Here is a 14,376-nt window from a genome sequence, read left to right as displayed (position 1 = left end):
CCTTCTGGCCGACCATTAAGCTTTGCAACATTGAACACTTTTCTTTCAATTTGATCGCATCCTTAACTTTTAAAGTTACCATAGATGATTCTTCCTTCTCATTTTCTTTTTTTCTCAATGGATTCAATCTTTGTTGAGAGTTATGAAATATCTCCTAAATATCTGCTACTGTTTATCAACCATCTTACATTTTAATCTACTTTTTCTAGTCCACTCTAGCCAATTCTATCATCAAACCTTTGCAATTGCCTTTATTTAAGTTTGAGACATTGGTTTGATTCCTAAGTTTTACCCTGTATCTGAATGTGAAATTCCTTAAGTTATGCTCACTCTTCCTTAGAGGATCCTTTACAATGAGATCATTAATTAATCCTGAGTCATTACACATTACCAGGCCTAAAATAGTCTGTTCCCTGATTGGTTCCACAATGTATTGTTCTGAGAAACTGTCAGGAATACACTCTATAAACTCGTTCTCCAGGCTATCTTTACCAATTTGATTTCTTGGATCTATGGTCTGAATCTTAGTCATTTCTTGTGCAATCAGCGGGTCTGGAAGTGGACACAAAATACGCTTCCGCCCACATTCGGCCTCTGAGCACACTTTCATGCTGGCTGGCCGATTAACGGCAATCCAGCATGAAATGTACACTGAGAAAGCCTTAGCGCTGTCGAGAGTGGGGGAGATGGTGGGGGGTCGTGGGGGGGCAGTGGGGGGGGTGTTGGTGTCGGGGGAAGCGTGTTGGCACAAACAAAAGTGAGGGTGCAGGAGGGCGTTTCCATTGAGTTTCCTGAAGGCAGACAACTGCTACGGAGCTGCCTATGCAGATTAAATGACAGAAAAAAAAACACCAAACTGTGTCAATGAAACACATTCAAGCACCTGACAGCCGAATCAAAAAACATCAGTCTCCAGATATCTTTTTAAATTATAGTTCACTCTGGACATTTCATCCTGCACTGGATCGAGCTTTCAGCAAAAATGCAAAGGCCGCCTGACCCGTCCGCGAATGCAGAAGTGGACGAGCCATGTAAAATCAATCTCAATTGTTTCTTTAATAGGCTTAATTGTTGGCAGGTGTGCTTCCATCTGCCGTGCACACCTGCTGAGCAAGATATCATGCGAGTGCATGATGACGTCGAGATGCGCACCCAATGTCTTTTCGCGCAATTTCACACGCTGTTGGGTCAGGTGCACGCCGGCACAGCCAGCGTAAAATCCTGGCCTATGTGAAGATTAAAGCCACTCATGAACTTTGTAGTACCTTTTTTTTAAACAAGCCCCCATTATTTCTTGATTTATATGCTGTCATACTGTGTAGCTACTTTAGAGGACCCATAAACCACTCCCACCAGTAACTTCTTTGTCTTGCTATTTCGCATCTCCACCAACACCGATTCTACATCTTGATCGTCTAAGCCAAGATCATTTCTCACTGATGTGGTGATCTCATCCTTTATTAACAGAACTATTTGCCTTCTTTTCCTTTTTGCCTGCCCTTCTAAAATGGCAAGTATTCATGAATATTCAGTTCCCAGCCTTGGTCACCTTGTAAACATATCTCTTTAATGTCTATTGACTATCAGATCACACTCATTATTCCTATTTGTGCCTTCAGTATGTCTATCTTGTTACTAATGCTATGTGTATTCAGATAAATAGTCTTTAGTTTTGTCTTTATACTACTGTCTCCTACTCTGACCCTATTTTCTAGTGTACTGTTATGTTTGTACGCTCTGTCACTCTGTGTTACACTCTGGTTAGCATGGTCCAATCACTCACTATTGCTTTATCCTTTCTCTTGAACTTTCTAAATCTCCCCTCACTTGAAGACTCCATCCCCGACCAATTATTTAGTTTAAAACCCTATTTAAAGCCTTAGTCACATATTCGATTTGCCAAGGCATGGTCCCAGCACAGTTCAAGAAACTACATCCCAACAGAACAGTTCCCTCTTTCCCTACTCCTGGTGCCAGTGCACTGTTAACTAAAATTCCATTTATCCCACATTAATCTTTGAGCAATGCTTCCAAATCTATAATTTTTTTTTATTATTCTGTCGTGGAATGTGGGCATCACTGGCAGTGCCAGCATTTGTTGCCTAATTGCCCTCAAGTTGAGTGGCTTGCTAGGCCATTTCAGAGGCCAGTTAAGAGTCAACCACATTGCTGTGGGTCTGGAGTCACGTGTAATCCAGACTGGGTTTTGGATGGCAGATTTCCTTCCTTAAGGGACATAGTGAACCAGATGGGTTTGTATGACTATTGAAGATGGTTTCATGATCACCATTACTGAGACTAATTTTCAATTCAATGGTGGGATTTGAACCCATGAACTCAAAGCATTAGCCTGGGACTCTGAATTACTAGTCCAGTGACATTGCCATTGCACTACCATCTCCCCAGTATTGACCTTATGGAATTTTCTCACGGCTCAGGTAGTAATCCACAGATCTGTGATCTGTGGTATTTCAATTTATTTAGAAAAGTAAAAAGAAACTAGCAAGGCACTGTGGCAAAGTATATGATGATGGTCTGTTCTGTGTGTATTTTCCCAGAATACTTAAATTATGCAAAATACTTCCAGAAACTATCCAGATTTTTTGAGTCCTGATCCCAGGATGTCCTGTTAACTGCAGGAAGAATTCACCTGACTAGTGAAGGCAGATGCTGTCTCAGAGCCCCAGACATTGGGAGCCAAAGGCAAGATGTTGTCAAATTGCCAGCCAGCCATCTGGGAATTGCAGCCTAGTTTCATCTATTATTTTAAGAACTAAGATGTTTAAAGCATAATCAAGCTCTGAATCCATGTATTGATTATCTTCATAATAGTTTGCTTGAAAGTTGATGAGTCTTTACACATCTCTCCAGTACTATTAGCATTGCTTGAACATTCACTTTCATATAACCTGATTTGACAGGAGCAATGAGATATTTTCAGTGTTGTCAGTCAGACCTGTTGACAGTTTTCAAATGTTTATTTGGGTGATAAAGTTCAGGTAAACTGTTGATTTTTGTTTGAATGCTCTAAATATAAGTTTAAAAAGAATTTGGGTATTGTAGACAACTAAATTGGTAGTCTGACCCAACGGAATTGATTTTAACCACCTTCGTTCTGCAGGAGATGTGCATTGGGAGGGGTTAAAATGAGATGGTATTCTTAAGTCTCAAAATTGCATTGGGCCTGATTAACATCAGCATCCTGATTTAAACACCTTAATTAACTGCATGCTTGCCACCTATCCAGATAACAGCCACAGTAAGCTTTTCCGCACATTTTTCTTCAAGGCACTGTTTTTGCTGGGTGGGAGGCCTCAGATTCTCCCTCTTGGTCTGCAAGTTAAACTAGATTTTCCAGCTCTATTATTCTATTCTCTTGAGTGCTACATTTAACTTGTTATTAGAGCTTTTAGTATAAATTTCACAGAGATCTACTATTGTCATAATTCCAAAATTTGACATTGTAATCTACTACTGTGGCTATAATAAAGTAAACATGATAAAAGCTTTATTAATTACTTTTTCACAACACCTAGATAATGAAAACTAGAGCCATTTCTAAACGAAAGGTTGGTGTTGTTTGCTACTAATGTTGTGAATACGTGCATAAAAACACATTTAAAGATTTGTCATTAGTTACTAACAGTTGAGATTTTTCACATCTAATGGTCCTTGTGCTAATGCTTTTAATTTATTGCATAATTGTGTTGTTTTTTGTTAATAAATTTGATTTGTCTGTCCAATTGTATAACTATTCTAAAGCTCCTTCAAACCATAAATTATCTCTTCTGTCCCCACAGATCTCCCCATTCTATTGTAGATTTGAGAGACTTACTAATGCTATTTGTGCTGATGAAAAACAACAAGAGCTCCAACAATGCTTTCTGCAAAACTCCTCTCCACACATTCCCTCAATCTGCCATGACTCTCACTGTTGTCAATCTGCTATCTTTTAACTAAAATCATGTTTTACTCTCAATTCACGATGTTCAGTTTAGTCAGAAGCTTTTCATGTAGGAATTTGCCAAAAGCTTTTGGAAATCCCAAATAAGCTATATCATAGCTAGATCCGCTTTAATTTTTTTGTAATGCCTTCAAAGAAGTTGAAGATTTACTAGGCTGTATTTTTCCATTTTAATTCCTGGCTGGCTGGCTTTTTATTAGTTCTTATTAAGATGTTACTGGTAAACAACTAAGTAGTATGTACTCCATGTAACCTGTTAAAATCAAGGTCTGATGACAAGCTTGCTGACTCACAATTCTCTTTCAATGTTCAGTGGCCACTGCCATTTTAATAATCAAACGGGGTCACTGTAATGCACGATTGGCAGGAACTGTTAAATTGCCTGATCTGAATTGCAAATGAAACAGATGGTTTTTACAGAGTTGATTTTAGTTGTGGCTTCAAATTAATCAAAACCAAAGAACTAATTTGGTAATAGTGAAGTGCTTGATAGCAATCTGAATTTTATAGCTTCTACATGGAAAATGTGACATGTAACAGATTGCTTCTTGACTAAGGGAATGGATGTATTGAAGAACTGGCTCATTGGGAGAGATGGTAATTGTCACAGTATGAAATATTTTATATATTTTTTCTTTGTTTCAGCTCCAAAACAATTTTAACCCAAATTGTTCATTCTGGAGCTACTCGAAGCGCACAATGACAGGGTATTGGTCCACACAGGGCTGCAGAATGCTGGGGTCAAACAGGACACATACCACATGCTCCTGCAATCATCTGACAAACTTTGCTGTCCTCATGGCACACAAAGACGTCAAGGTAAGAAGATAAATGTCTTCATCTCCAAGCACTGGAAGATTGCTTATTGTGGAAGTCAAATTGATCTTTTTTATCGAGATCCTCCGTAATTATACTAGTTGCAGGTGCCTGATATCACTGGGCCAGCAAAAATAAATTAATTTAACAAGAGTCAAGCCAACTATTAGCTATTTGACAGTGGTTCACAGAAATATACTATTTGCCCAAGTGAAGAAAACTGAATAACACAAGTGAAGAGTTCCAACATATGCTGAGCCTTTTCATAGTCATATGAAAAGAGTTAAACAAAGCACAATTCCAAATGTAGAATGCACAGTCTTTCTACATGCTAAATCCCTTCTTAATTTTTATAGTACAGAGATTGAACTGAGCTGCATTAATATCTTCACCTTGTTTGTCTGATTAAAGCTCTTTTATCAATTCAGTTGTTTCACATGCTAAAATTAGTTAAAAGTTTCATTTGGATTTTGAGCTTGGGTTATTACTTTATACAAGCAATGTCTTATTTCTCAACTATAATTTTAGAGGGGTGGGGGAATAACCTGCAAAAATCTGAAATGTTTCTCCCTCCCCACACAAAATCACAATTGTGTTTTTGTGTGAAATCCTATCAATACCACAGGCTAAAGTATTTTTGATATGTGACTAGAAAAAGAGGGAGGTCTAGAAACATTTAAATTTGTTAATAAGACTTCAAATATAGTATAATTTTTAAAGCCTTGTATAATATTTGTTTTATTTATTATTTATTAATACTCCATTTTTTTTCCAAATCAGGAAAAATCACAGGAAAGTGCCACTGAGATTTGTTCCTTTCTTTTTTTTCTCTATCAGTGATGTTTGGGATTCTCATCCCATCTCTTTTTATTTTCTTTGCCATTAACTGCACTTTGCTATTGATGTTCCTACAAGAGGAAAACAATTTCCTTAATTGGCATAAATGGACCTTTTCCTTTGGTAACCCTATTTTTAAATTCATAGGAAGTACATAACTATATATGTATTTTCATCGCAGTGTTTGTGTGGAAAAGTCTAGATTTATAGGCATTATTGTGCCTGCACTTAGAAGCAACACAGTCAGGGATTTCAGGCAGCTTGTTTGATCTTGTTGCTGGCAATTAGTTGTACCTGGGTTTTAATCAGTTCAGATGTTGTACTTATGTTGTTCTGTTAGTTTTAATAGTTTTTTTCTTACCATTTCTGTCCTGGTTCCTGGCAATGACATTTTATTTTCCATTGTGTATATATAGACATTGAGCGGAATCTTCCGATCCCGCCAGCAGTGAGAAGCTTGATGGACGGTGGAACTTAATTTAGTGGGAGGCCAAAAATCAGTTTCCCGATGGCAGGACGAACTTTAGCAATTAAGTTCTTGAGATTTTAAAGCCAGGTTAAAGCCAGGTCGAGCTTCCTGACGAATAATGTCGGGAAGCCCTTTTGTGTGCATTAGTATGTTTTGCATGCTCATTAAAAGGCCACGTCACTGGAATTAAGATCCCCCTCCAAATTAAGTTCCCCACCAGTCAGAAATTAGAATGGTCACATATACGGCTGTATATAAGTGGCATACATCCCTGGAGAATTTGACTTCTCCCATAACTTTGAGGTGAGTAAATGCTGCTTTGGCCTTTTTGTGACCAAATTTGTGCTCACAACTCTGGACTCACATTGGGTGCTGATAGGACAAACTGTGCGAAGGCTGGAAATGGGAGGAGGGCTGAGGGTGGAAGGAGATGTTGGGTGGAAGGGTGGAGTGAAGGTTGGACACAGGACGTAGGCGAAAGGAGGGAGGCTATCCAGGGAATGAAGACAGCTTGTGCAGGACAGGGAAGGGGGAAGCAAGGGAATGTGAAGAGGCAGCCATGTGGGATGGTGGGAGGGATCTTGTTGGAAAGGTGGTAGGGAGGTGGCCCTAGAGGGCAGGGTTGGTGCTGTCTACATTGGGGTCCTGGCGTTTGAACTGAGGGCACTGGTGGAGTTCAAGGTGAGCGCAATTGACTAACTAAAGGGACACCCTAATAATCATGAGGCAACTGGATGACAGCCATGCTAAGTTGTGAAACCCACACGGTAGCAGGTTTGATCCTGACTCATGGGTATCATAACATCAAGATCCCATCAAGGTGTGGAGCTGCTGTTCATTCTGTGCGATTTGCCATCTGCTGCTGTCAGAGGCAGAGAGAGAGATGGATGCTGCCTCGGGGCGTGGCCGGTGGATGACAGCTAACTCCCACCTCCAAACTTTCATCCTCCCAGATGAATGGTCGAGGCTGACAAGGACTATTGTGGTTAGTCTTTCAATGCTGCCAAGGCAAGGGTAGTGGAAGCAAGCTGAATAGTGTCAGAGGGCGGGTTCTCGCACATGGCTTTCATCACCCTGGTCAAAGAGCAATGTCTCCATGCACAGTCATGTATAAAGGGGAGGAACACCCATTTTTGTTCCTCCAGGGTGTCCTTCACAGGCACAGGGTTTAGCAATGGCTCAGTGGCTCTGAGATGGAGCAAACCTGCAAAGGAATGCTCACTAGATTTATTTTCAATTCGTTCACAGATCCACTGAGGCCTAGATGATATAGGCTTCAGGCAACCCTGCCTTTCCACTGGCTCTCATCCAGGTGAAGAGGAGGTGGGCCAGTTGGCACAGAGCCAGGAGGTGCAATGGCCAGAACAGCAAGAGGCAATGGGCCTCAAGAAGTTCAGGTTGCTGACGACCAGGGTCACTGCAACGCTGAGCATTGGCCCGACCATGAATACCTATCTCCAGATGAGCAAAAGTCAATGCTTCTGAATGTCCCAGAATGTGGTTGCACACATCTGCCAGCTTCTCCACAAGCACCTGTGTTGCAAGGACTTGGAGCCAATCCCATACCGGTGTCATTAAAGGTCATCACTGCCTTAAACTTCTTTGCCAGTTGTTTCTTCCGGGGCTCCATTGGTTACCTGTGTGCCATCTCCCAGTCAATGACACACAAGCGCATCCAGGAAGCGACAGATGTCCTGTTCAGGAGAGCACAACAATTTGTCCAATTCCACCTGCATCCTGAAAGCCAGGCTGCAAGAGCTTTGGGTTTTGTAGCAATCTCAGGTTTCCCGCAAATGCAAGGGGCTATTGACTACACACATGTGATCTTGAGAGCTCCCTGGCAATGGTCAGTCACATTCATCAATAGAAATGGATTCCACTCTTTGAACGTGCAACTCATATGTGATCATGGAAGGTAAATCCTGTAAGCTTGTGCATGGTTCACAGAGAGCTCCCACAACACCTACATTCTGAGCCACTCCCAGGTGCCAAAGGTTTCTGAAGAACCTTGGCAATTGGAGGGCTGGCTCCTTAGGGACAAGTGATACTCCCAGAGAACTGACTGATGATGCCAGTTCGCCATCCACAGAGTGCTGCTGATAAGAGGAACAATGCTGCCCGTGCCTCCACAAGATCCAGGATTGAGTAGACGATAGAACCCCTAAAGATGAGGCTCAGATATTCAATGAAGACAGTGAAGAAGATGGAGCAGACCAGGGCCAGGATGTTGCCAAGCCACATGCAAAGGCCGTAGCAGGGATTTGACGCAGCAGATAAGCCCGTGACAATCTGATAGCTAACAGATTCCATGGCACAGTAAGCTATCGAGTCATTTCCTTTACTTTTTGGCTTCTGTCCTCTGCTGGCTGGAAGGCCCAGCTCCTTTTTGGTTACAAACATTATACTTTGCTCTAGTGTACCTTGATTAAGATTCCTGGATTAAATTGCACATCTTAATGTCTGCCCTTCTGGTGACTTAATCCTTTGCATGTGCCAAACTGGAATATACAGGGCCGTGGTGCTAAAAACATACATTAGAATCTGCACAGCACTTCGTTTTCCCACACCTCAGGCATCTGTACATATGAACAAGCATCAGGAGTAGGCCATTCGGCCCCTCGAGTCTGCTCCACCGTTTAATAAGATCATGGCTGATCTGATAGTAATTTCAAATCTGCATCCCACCTACCCCTGATGACCTATCACCCTCTAGCTTACCAAGCATCTATCCACCTCTGTCTTAAAAATATTCAATGACTCTGCTACCACCGCCTTTTCAGGAAGAGAGTTGCAAAGACTCATGACCCTCTGAGAGAAAAAAATTCATGACATCTCCATTTTAAATGGGCAACCCCTTTTTAACCAGTGACCCCTAGTTCTAGATTATTCCACAAGAGGAAACATCCTCTCCACATCACCTTGTCAAGACCCCTCAGGATCTTATATGTTTCAATCAAATCACTTCTTACTCTTCTAAACTGCAGCGAATACAAGCCTAGTCTAGCCAAACTTTCCTCATAAGACAACCCACCCATTCCAGGTATTAGTCTTGTAAACCTTCTCTGAACTGCTTCCAATGCATTTACATCCTTCCTTAAATAAGGAGACCAATACTGTACACAGTACTCCAGATGTGGCCTCACTAGCGCTCTGTATGACGGAAGCATAACCTCCCTACTTTTGTATTTAAGTCCCTTCACAATAAATGATAACATTGGCTGGAATTTTCCGTGCCCACCAGTGAAGGACGTGTTTGGTGACGTGAGCGGGCAACGTGGCATGAAACCAGTTTGCGATTGTCTGCTCAGCCCACTGATGGTGGACCGCATTCTCCACCATCAGACATCAGGAACCTCAATTGTAATACATCAGCATATCATTATTAGGCCTGCCCACCAGAATCGTCCCCCCACCATCAGTGCAGGTCCGAGTGCATATCTGACAGCCACTGTGTGTTCTGCTGGACCTGAGTCTCCAAGACAGTTGCCACTCTTTCCATTGAGGCAGCCAAGCGCTTGCATGCCGGAGCCACGACAGCAGACAGAATGTGAATGGACTCCTCCAGCCTTTGGTCGAGTCTGTACATGGCCTTTGGCATCTCTGCCTGATGTTCCCCTGTCTGTCTCTGTATCTCCGACAGGTCTCTTATGGCCAAGTCCAGAGGCTCATAATCTTCCTTGGGCTGAGCAGTGGCCTGCTCTCCAGCAGTCCTTCAAGAGTCAGAGACCTTGGCTGTCATTACCTCGGCCAGCTGTGGACCCAGGTCGGTGATGTGCTCACCAGATTGTGACTGATCCTAGTCTGGAATGTGAAATCACAGAGGTGACTGTATCTGTGCTGGTGAAAGGTGCAGGTGAATGATGTTGGTGCATCTTCTGATGCATCCTCCTCAGAGGTAGCACTGGGTTTGGCTGGTCTTCATTGTGGGCCTACCCCTTTTCTTAGTATCTGAAATAGAGAAAAGAATCATTTAGTGGATGCCTAGGCAAGCTCCTTAATTGAAGCAATGTGTTCACGTGTTGGTGCAGCTGACAACTGCAGAATAGAGGCATCCTCACTGGCTTCCTGGGGGAGTCCTATCTCACCTTCAGCATAGGCACGGTCTTGCTCCTCCCTGGTTCTCTTGGCGGTCTGCTCCTAATATGAGGTGAGGACTCTAATGTCCAGAATTCCATCTCCCATCTTGGCCCACCCCTTCCTGTTGTGCAAGGTCTTGACCTGCAGAGATACAGGAGGGTTGAGTCATCCCAATGGGTGCATGAGTAGTTTAGGAGCATGCATGTCTATGCCAGCTCCTGAGTCTCTCAAGTAAGCGATTAACAAGCAAGATATCATGCAACTGATAGAAGATTGAGACTGTGAAGTGGCTGGCACATATCCAATCCACATGTCCCATCTGCTGGTGAGTGCTTCAACCCAAACTCCTCTCTGACATCCCTGTGCACCTGGACTGCTTCTTACACTGATGAGCGTCATTTTGCTGTGAATAGCCAATGCCACGTACCCTGGCAGAGTGCAGCAGATCCTTCATCCTCTGTCCTCAGAGAGAGCCCCATTGATGCTAATCTCTGCCACAACCTCCATCCAGGCCACCGTGATCAGAAAGGAGGGACTCCTGCTGCCATCTCTGGGAAACAGCACCTCCCATCTTTCCTGGATGCCCTAAAGGAAAATCTCCAGGAAGGCTTCACTGAACTGTGGGACTGCAGGTTGTATGCTCAGGGACATTCTCATTGACAGAGTCTTGAAGGACAGCCAGACTGAAGCTCCTGGCCTATAGTGAGTGAATGGCTATTGTTATGACCACAGCTGATGTTATTTGCTGAGCAAGCCAAATCCCAGAGGGACACCTGTCTTACTGACCAAAACCTTTATTTTGTATTTCTGACCCCAGAAGCATCAAATCCCATTAAGATTCTAACATTTGTAGGTTTCTAATTTGCTGAAATGGACCTCAGACTGTTTTTTTAAATTTAACATTTTGTTAGCTTTATTGACATAAAATGCTATCTGTAAACTGTTCTCAACTCCAAAGCTGTGTGGAGCTTGTAACATTGTATTCAGTGGAAGAGAGAAGTCAACACTGTATATGCTTCGTTCTACTGATGTCAGCTTCAGAATAGTGGCAGAATACATATAACTTTACCTGATAAACACTAACCAGAATACAATGAATTGCAGTGTCCCCAAATTTATTGTTATAAGATGAAGCTTTCCAAGTGTGTAGCACCTGATGCAAAGCACTGGGTTGTCTTTGCAATCAAAACTCTGAACTGTATATATTTAAATCTATTGAATTTCCCCTTTAACAATTAAATTGACCATACATGCCTCGATGTAGTCTATTTCATCCAGCTTTGAAGATTTGTCAGCTGAGAATGTCACCAGTACTGATTGCTGGTGAGCTATTCCAGTCAACTGACAGCCCACCAGAATTTCTGGAGGTTAATAGATCACAGATGTTGGCTGTCACAGTCTTGGTTGCAGCCTCCCGACCATCTCAGTGGGCCAATATCCACAGCTCAAAACTTCATAGTCGCACAGCTACTGGGAACTGAAGGCTGTTGAGTCACAAGGAAATAGAATTGATAATAGCTGCAGTCTATTACAGGTCAACCTGAATCTACAGGAAAATCATTACACTCTTCACCCTCTGCTCCATAGACTTGAGTTCAAGTTATGGCAAGAGTAGTGTCCAATCAAAGTGACACTAACCAGCAAATGTTTGTGCTTAAGGGATCCACTACAGAAAATTAAACTCTGTGTTTAATAACACTTGACTAACTCCAGCTTTAATGTTATATAGTTCAGCCTCAAAGCCAATCTGCAGCTGTTGCAATGATTGCTTATTGACTGCAGCTGTTGCAGTGCAGCCTCCTTCCTACCTCTGCTTTGTGTAATATCCTGACAGAATCCTTGCACTGTTATGAATTCACAGACAAGGATAATGTTTGCCCTCAGTGTGCCCTTTTTATTGAGTCATGGAGTTTGTAGCAGATTTTTGGGTCTTGCATGGATTGCTCGCAGTGTGTATTTGAGTATGAATCTCAGACCAGCAACTCTCATTGTGCGCTGTTATGGGTATACTCGCTGATTTGTTGGTAATCCAAACAGCCAGCTCACAATAATGCTGGTGGAGTACAGCTTTGCTCTGGAACTCCGAATGTTCCACAAATTACAGAAGTTTTTCTGATCTGCTTATGATAGAGTATAATCAAAAAAAAATCTGATGCAACTTACTGTGCTGTCTATTTAGTACAAAACAACTGAACACACATTTGATTACAGATGGTTGGAAATGGCTCAGCAAGTTGAAGTTCACTTCAAATAGCCAAAAAGTAAAGCTTGAAAGGTTTATGGACACCTAGATTTATACTATGGCGGTATACTTCCTCATACTTGATCTCTGCCATGTGTTACTTTTTATGTCGTAATAAAATGAAACCATTTCATTGACATATAAAAGTAGGTACAGTATAATACATTGGCTGAGTACTTTGTGGGATGTTATTGGAATTTGTACAGGCTAATCCCATGTGGTTTACATGAGGATAAAATTGTATCATTTTACAATTCTACAACAGCCAGAGAGGGTCTAGTATTTGCAATCCAGCACATTGGGATACATTGTTACGTGCAATAGATTAGTGTTCCAGATCGCTGTGATCCAATGCTATCACTGAAGTTTACAATCCAAATTAAGTATCTTGGTGGGCAAGGTTCAGTCCATTAATTTTTTTTTATTCATTCATAGGACATGGGCATCGCTGGCTAGGCCAGCATTTATTGCCCATCCCTAACTGCCTTTGAGGAGGTGGTAAGCTGCCTTCTTGAACCACTCTAGTCCATGTGGTGCAGCTACAGCCATAATGCTGTTAGGGAAGTAGTTCCAAGGGCAGGATTTTCGAGTCGTTTTGCAGGTGCAGCCGGCAGACCCAGGAGCGGCCGAGAAACACCTCCCGCGATCAGCCCCTGACCATGATTTCACAGTGGCTGGCCAATTAACATTGCTTTTAAATTGATTTTAAAATTGCTCAGCACTGTGTCTTTAAGGAGCTTTCCGTGCGCACTCCCCCGCGCATGCACTGACCTTTGCGCTCACATTCCTCCCGCCCCCACCCCGGCAGCGCTGAGCTTCTCAGTGCGCCTTTCACACCGGATGACCATTAATTGGCCAGCCACCATGAAACCGTGGTCAGGGGCCAATTGCGAGAGGCGTTTCTTGGCATCTCCTGGGCCTACTGCACCCGCCCAATGACTCGAAAATCCTGCCCCTGGAACTCCTTCCCGAGCAGCACTGTGCCTGTAGCTGCACCACGTGGACTAGAGTGATGTCATGCGCTAATTTACATCCAATCGGATTGGGCGCATGCCCACCCATGGGACATAAAATCCTGCCCCAGAATTTTGACCCAGCAACAGTGAACGAATGGCAATATATTTCCAAATCAGAGTGGTGAGTGGCTTGGAAGTGGTTGTAGTGGTGTTCCCATGTGTCTGCTGCCCCTATGCTTCGAGATGGTAGTGGCCATGCGTTTGGAAGGTGCTGTCTAAGGAGCCTTGGTGAATTGCTGCAGTGCATCTTGTAGATGTTACACACTGCTGCCACTCTGCGTCGGTGGCGGAGGGCGTGAATGTTTGTGAATGCGGTGCCAATCAAGTGGGCTGCTTTTTTCTGGATGGTGTCAAGATTGTTATGGACAAAGAAATAGACAAGTTTCAAAAAGATGTTTTGGATTGCGGGAGAGTGGATTTTAGTAAAATAAGGCAGGATCTGGCCAAGCTAGGTTGAGAACAGCTGCTTGTGGGGAAATCTACAGAAGAGCAGTGGGGGGCGTTCAAAAGGAAATGGGGAGGGTACAGGCTCAACATGTTCCCTCTAGGGTGATAAGAAGGAGTAACAAGCCCAGAAAACCATGGATGACCAGAGATATTCAGGATATAATGAGAAGGAAAAGAGAGGCTTTTCGTAGGTACAAGGGGAGCAAATCAGTGGAGGCATTGGTGGAGCTTAAAAAAGCAATTAGGGGAGCAAAGAGGGGATATGAGTAAGCTCTGGCTGATAAAATTAAGGAAAATCCCAAGATATTCTATAAGTATATCAATGGGAAGAGGATAACCAGGGAAAGAGTAGGGCCCATTAGGGACCAAGGGGGCAATCTGTGGGTAGAGAGCTTAGATCTTGTCCATTGATTGTGGAATTGCTTAATTCTGTCTATCACTTGCTGCTTACACTGTTTGATATGCAAGTAGTCCTTGATCCCCTAGCTTGGTGGTAATAATAGAATGG

At 42.8% G+C, this 14,376-nt stretch overlaps 1 protein-coding gene across 2 annotated transcripts in view; it reads left to right on the top strand.

The window, feature by feature from the left end:
* adgrl3.1 (adhesion G protein-coupled receptor L3.1) overlaps nucleotides 1–14,376 on the top strand; it is a 928,790-nt gene that overhangs the window by 786,126 nt on the left and 128,288 nt on the right. For both annotated transcript variants that reach the window (XM_041185670.1, XM_041185669.1), the window contains one exon: nucleotides 4,610–4,783. In XM_041185670.1, coding sequence (XP_041041604.1) covers nucleotides 4,610–4,783 — 174 coding nt within the window. The remainder of the gene's footprint in view (nucleotides 1–4,609; nucleotides 4,784–14,376) is intronic.

This window comes from Carcharodon carcharias, chromosome 4 (genome assembly GCF_017639515.1).
Source record: "Carcharodon carcharias isolate sCarCar2 chromosome 4, sCarCar2.pri, whole genome shotgun sequence".
NCBI classification, from domain to species: domain Eukaryota; kingdom Metazoa; phylum Chordata; class Chondrichthyes; order Lamniformes; family Lamnidae; genus Carcharodon; species Carcharodon carcharias.
Note: the sequence above shows the minus strand (reverse complement) of the source record. Positions and strands in the feature narration are given on the sequence as shown.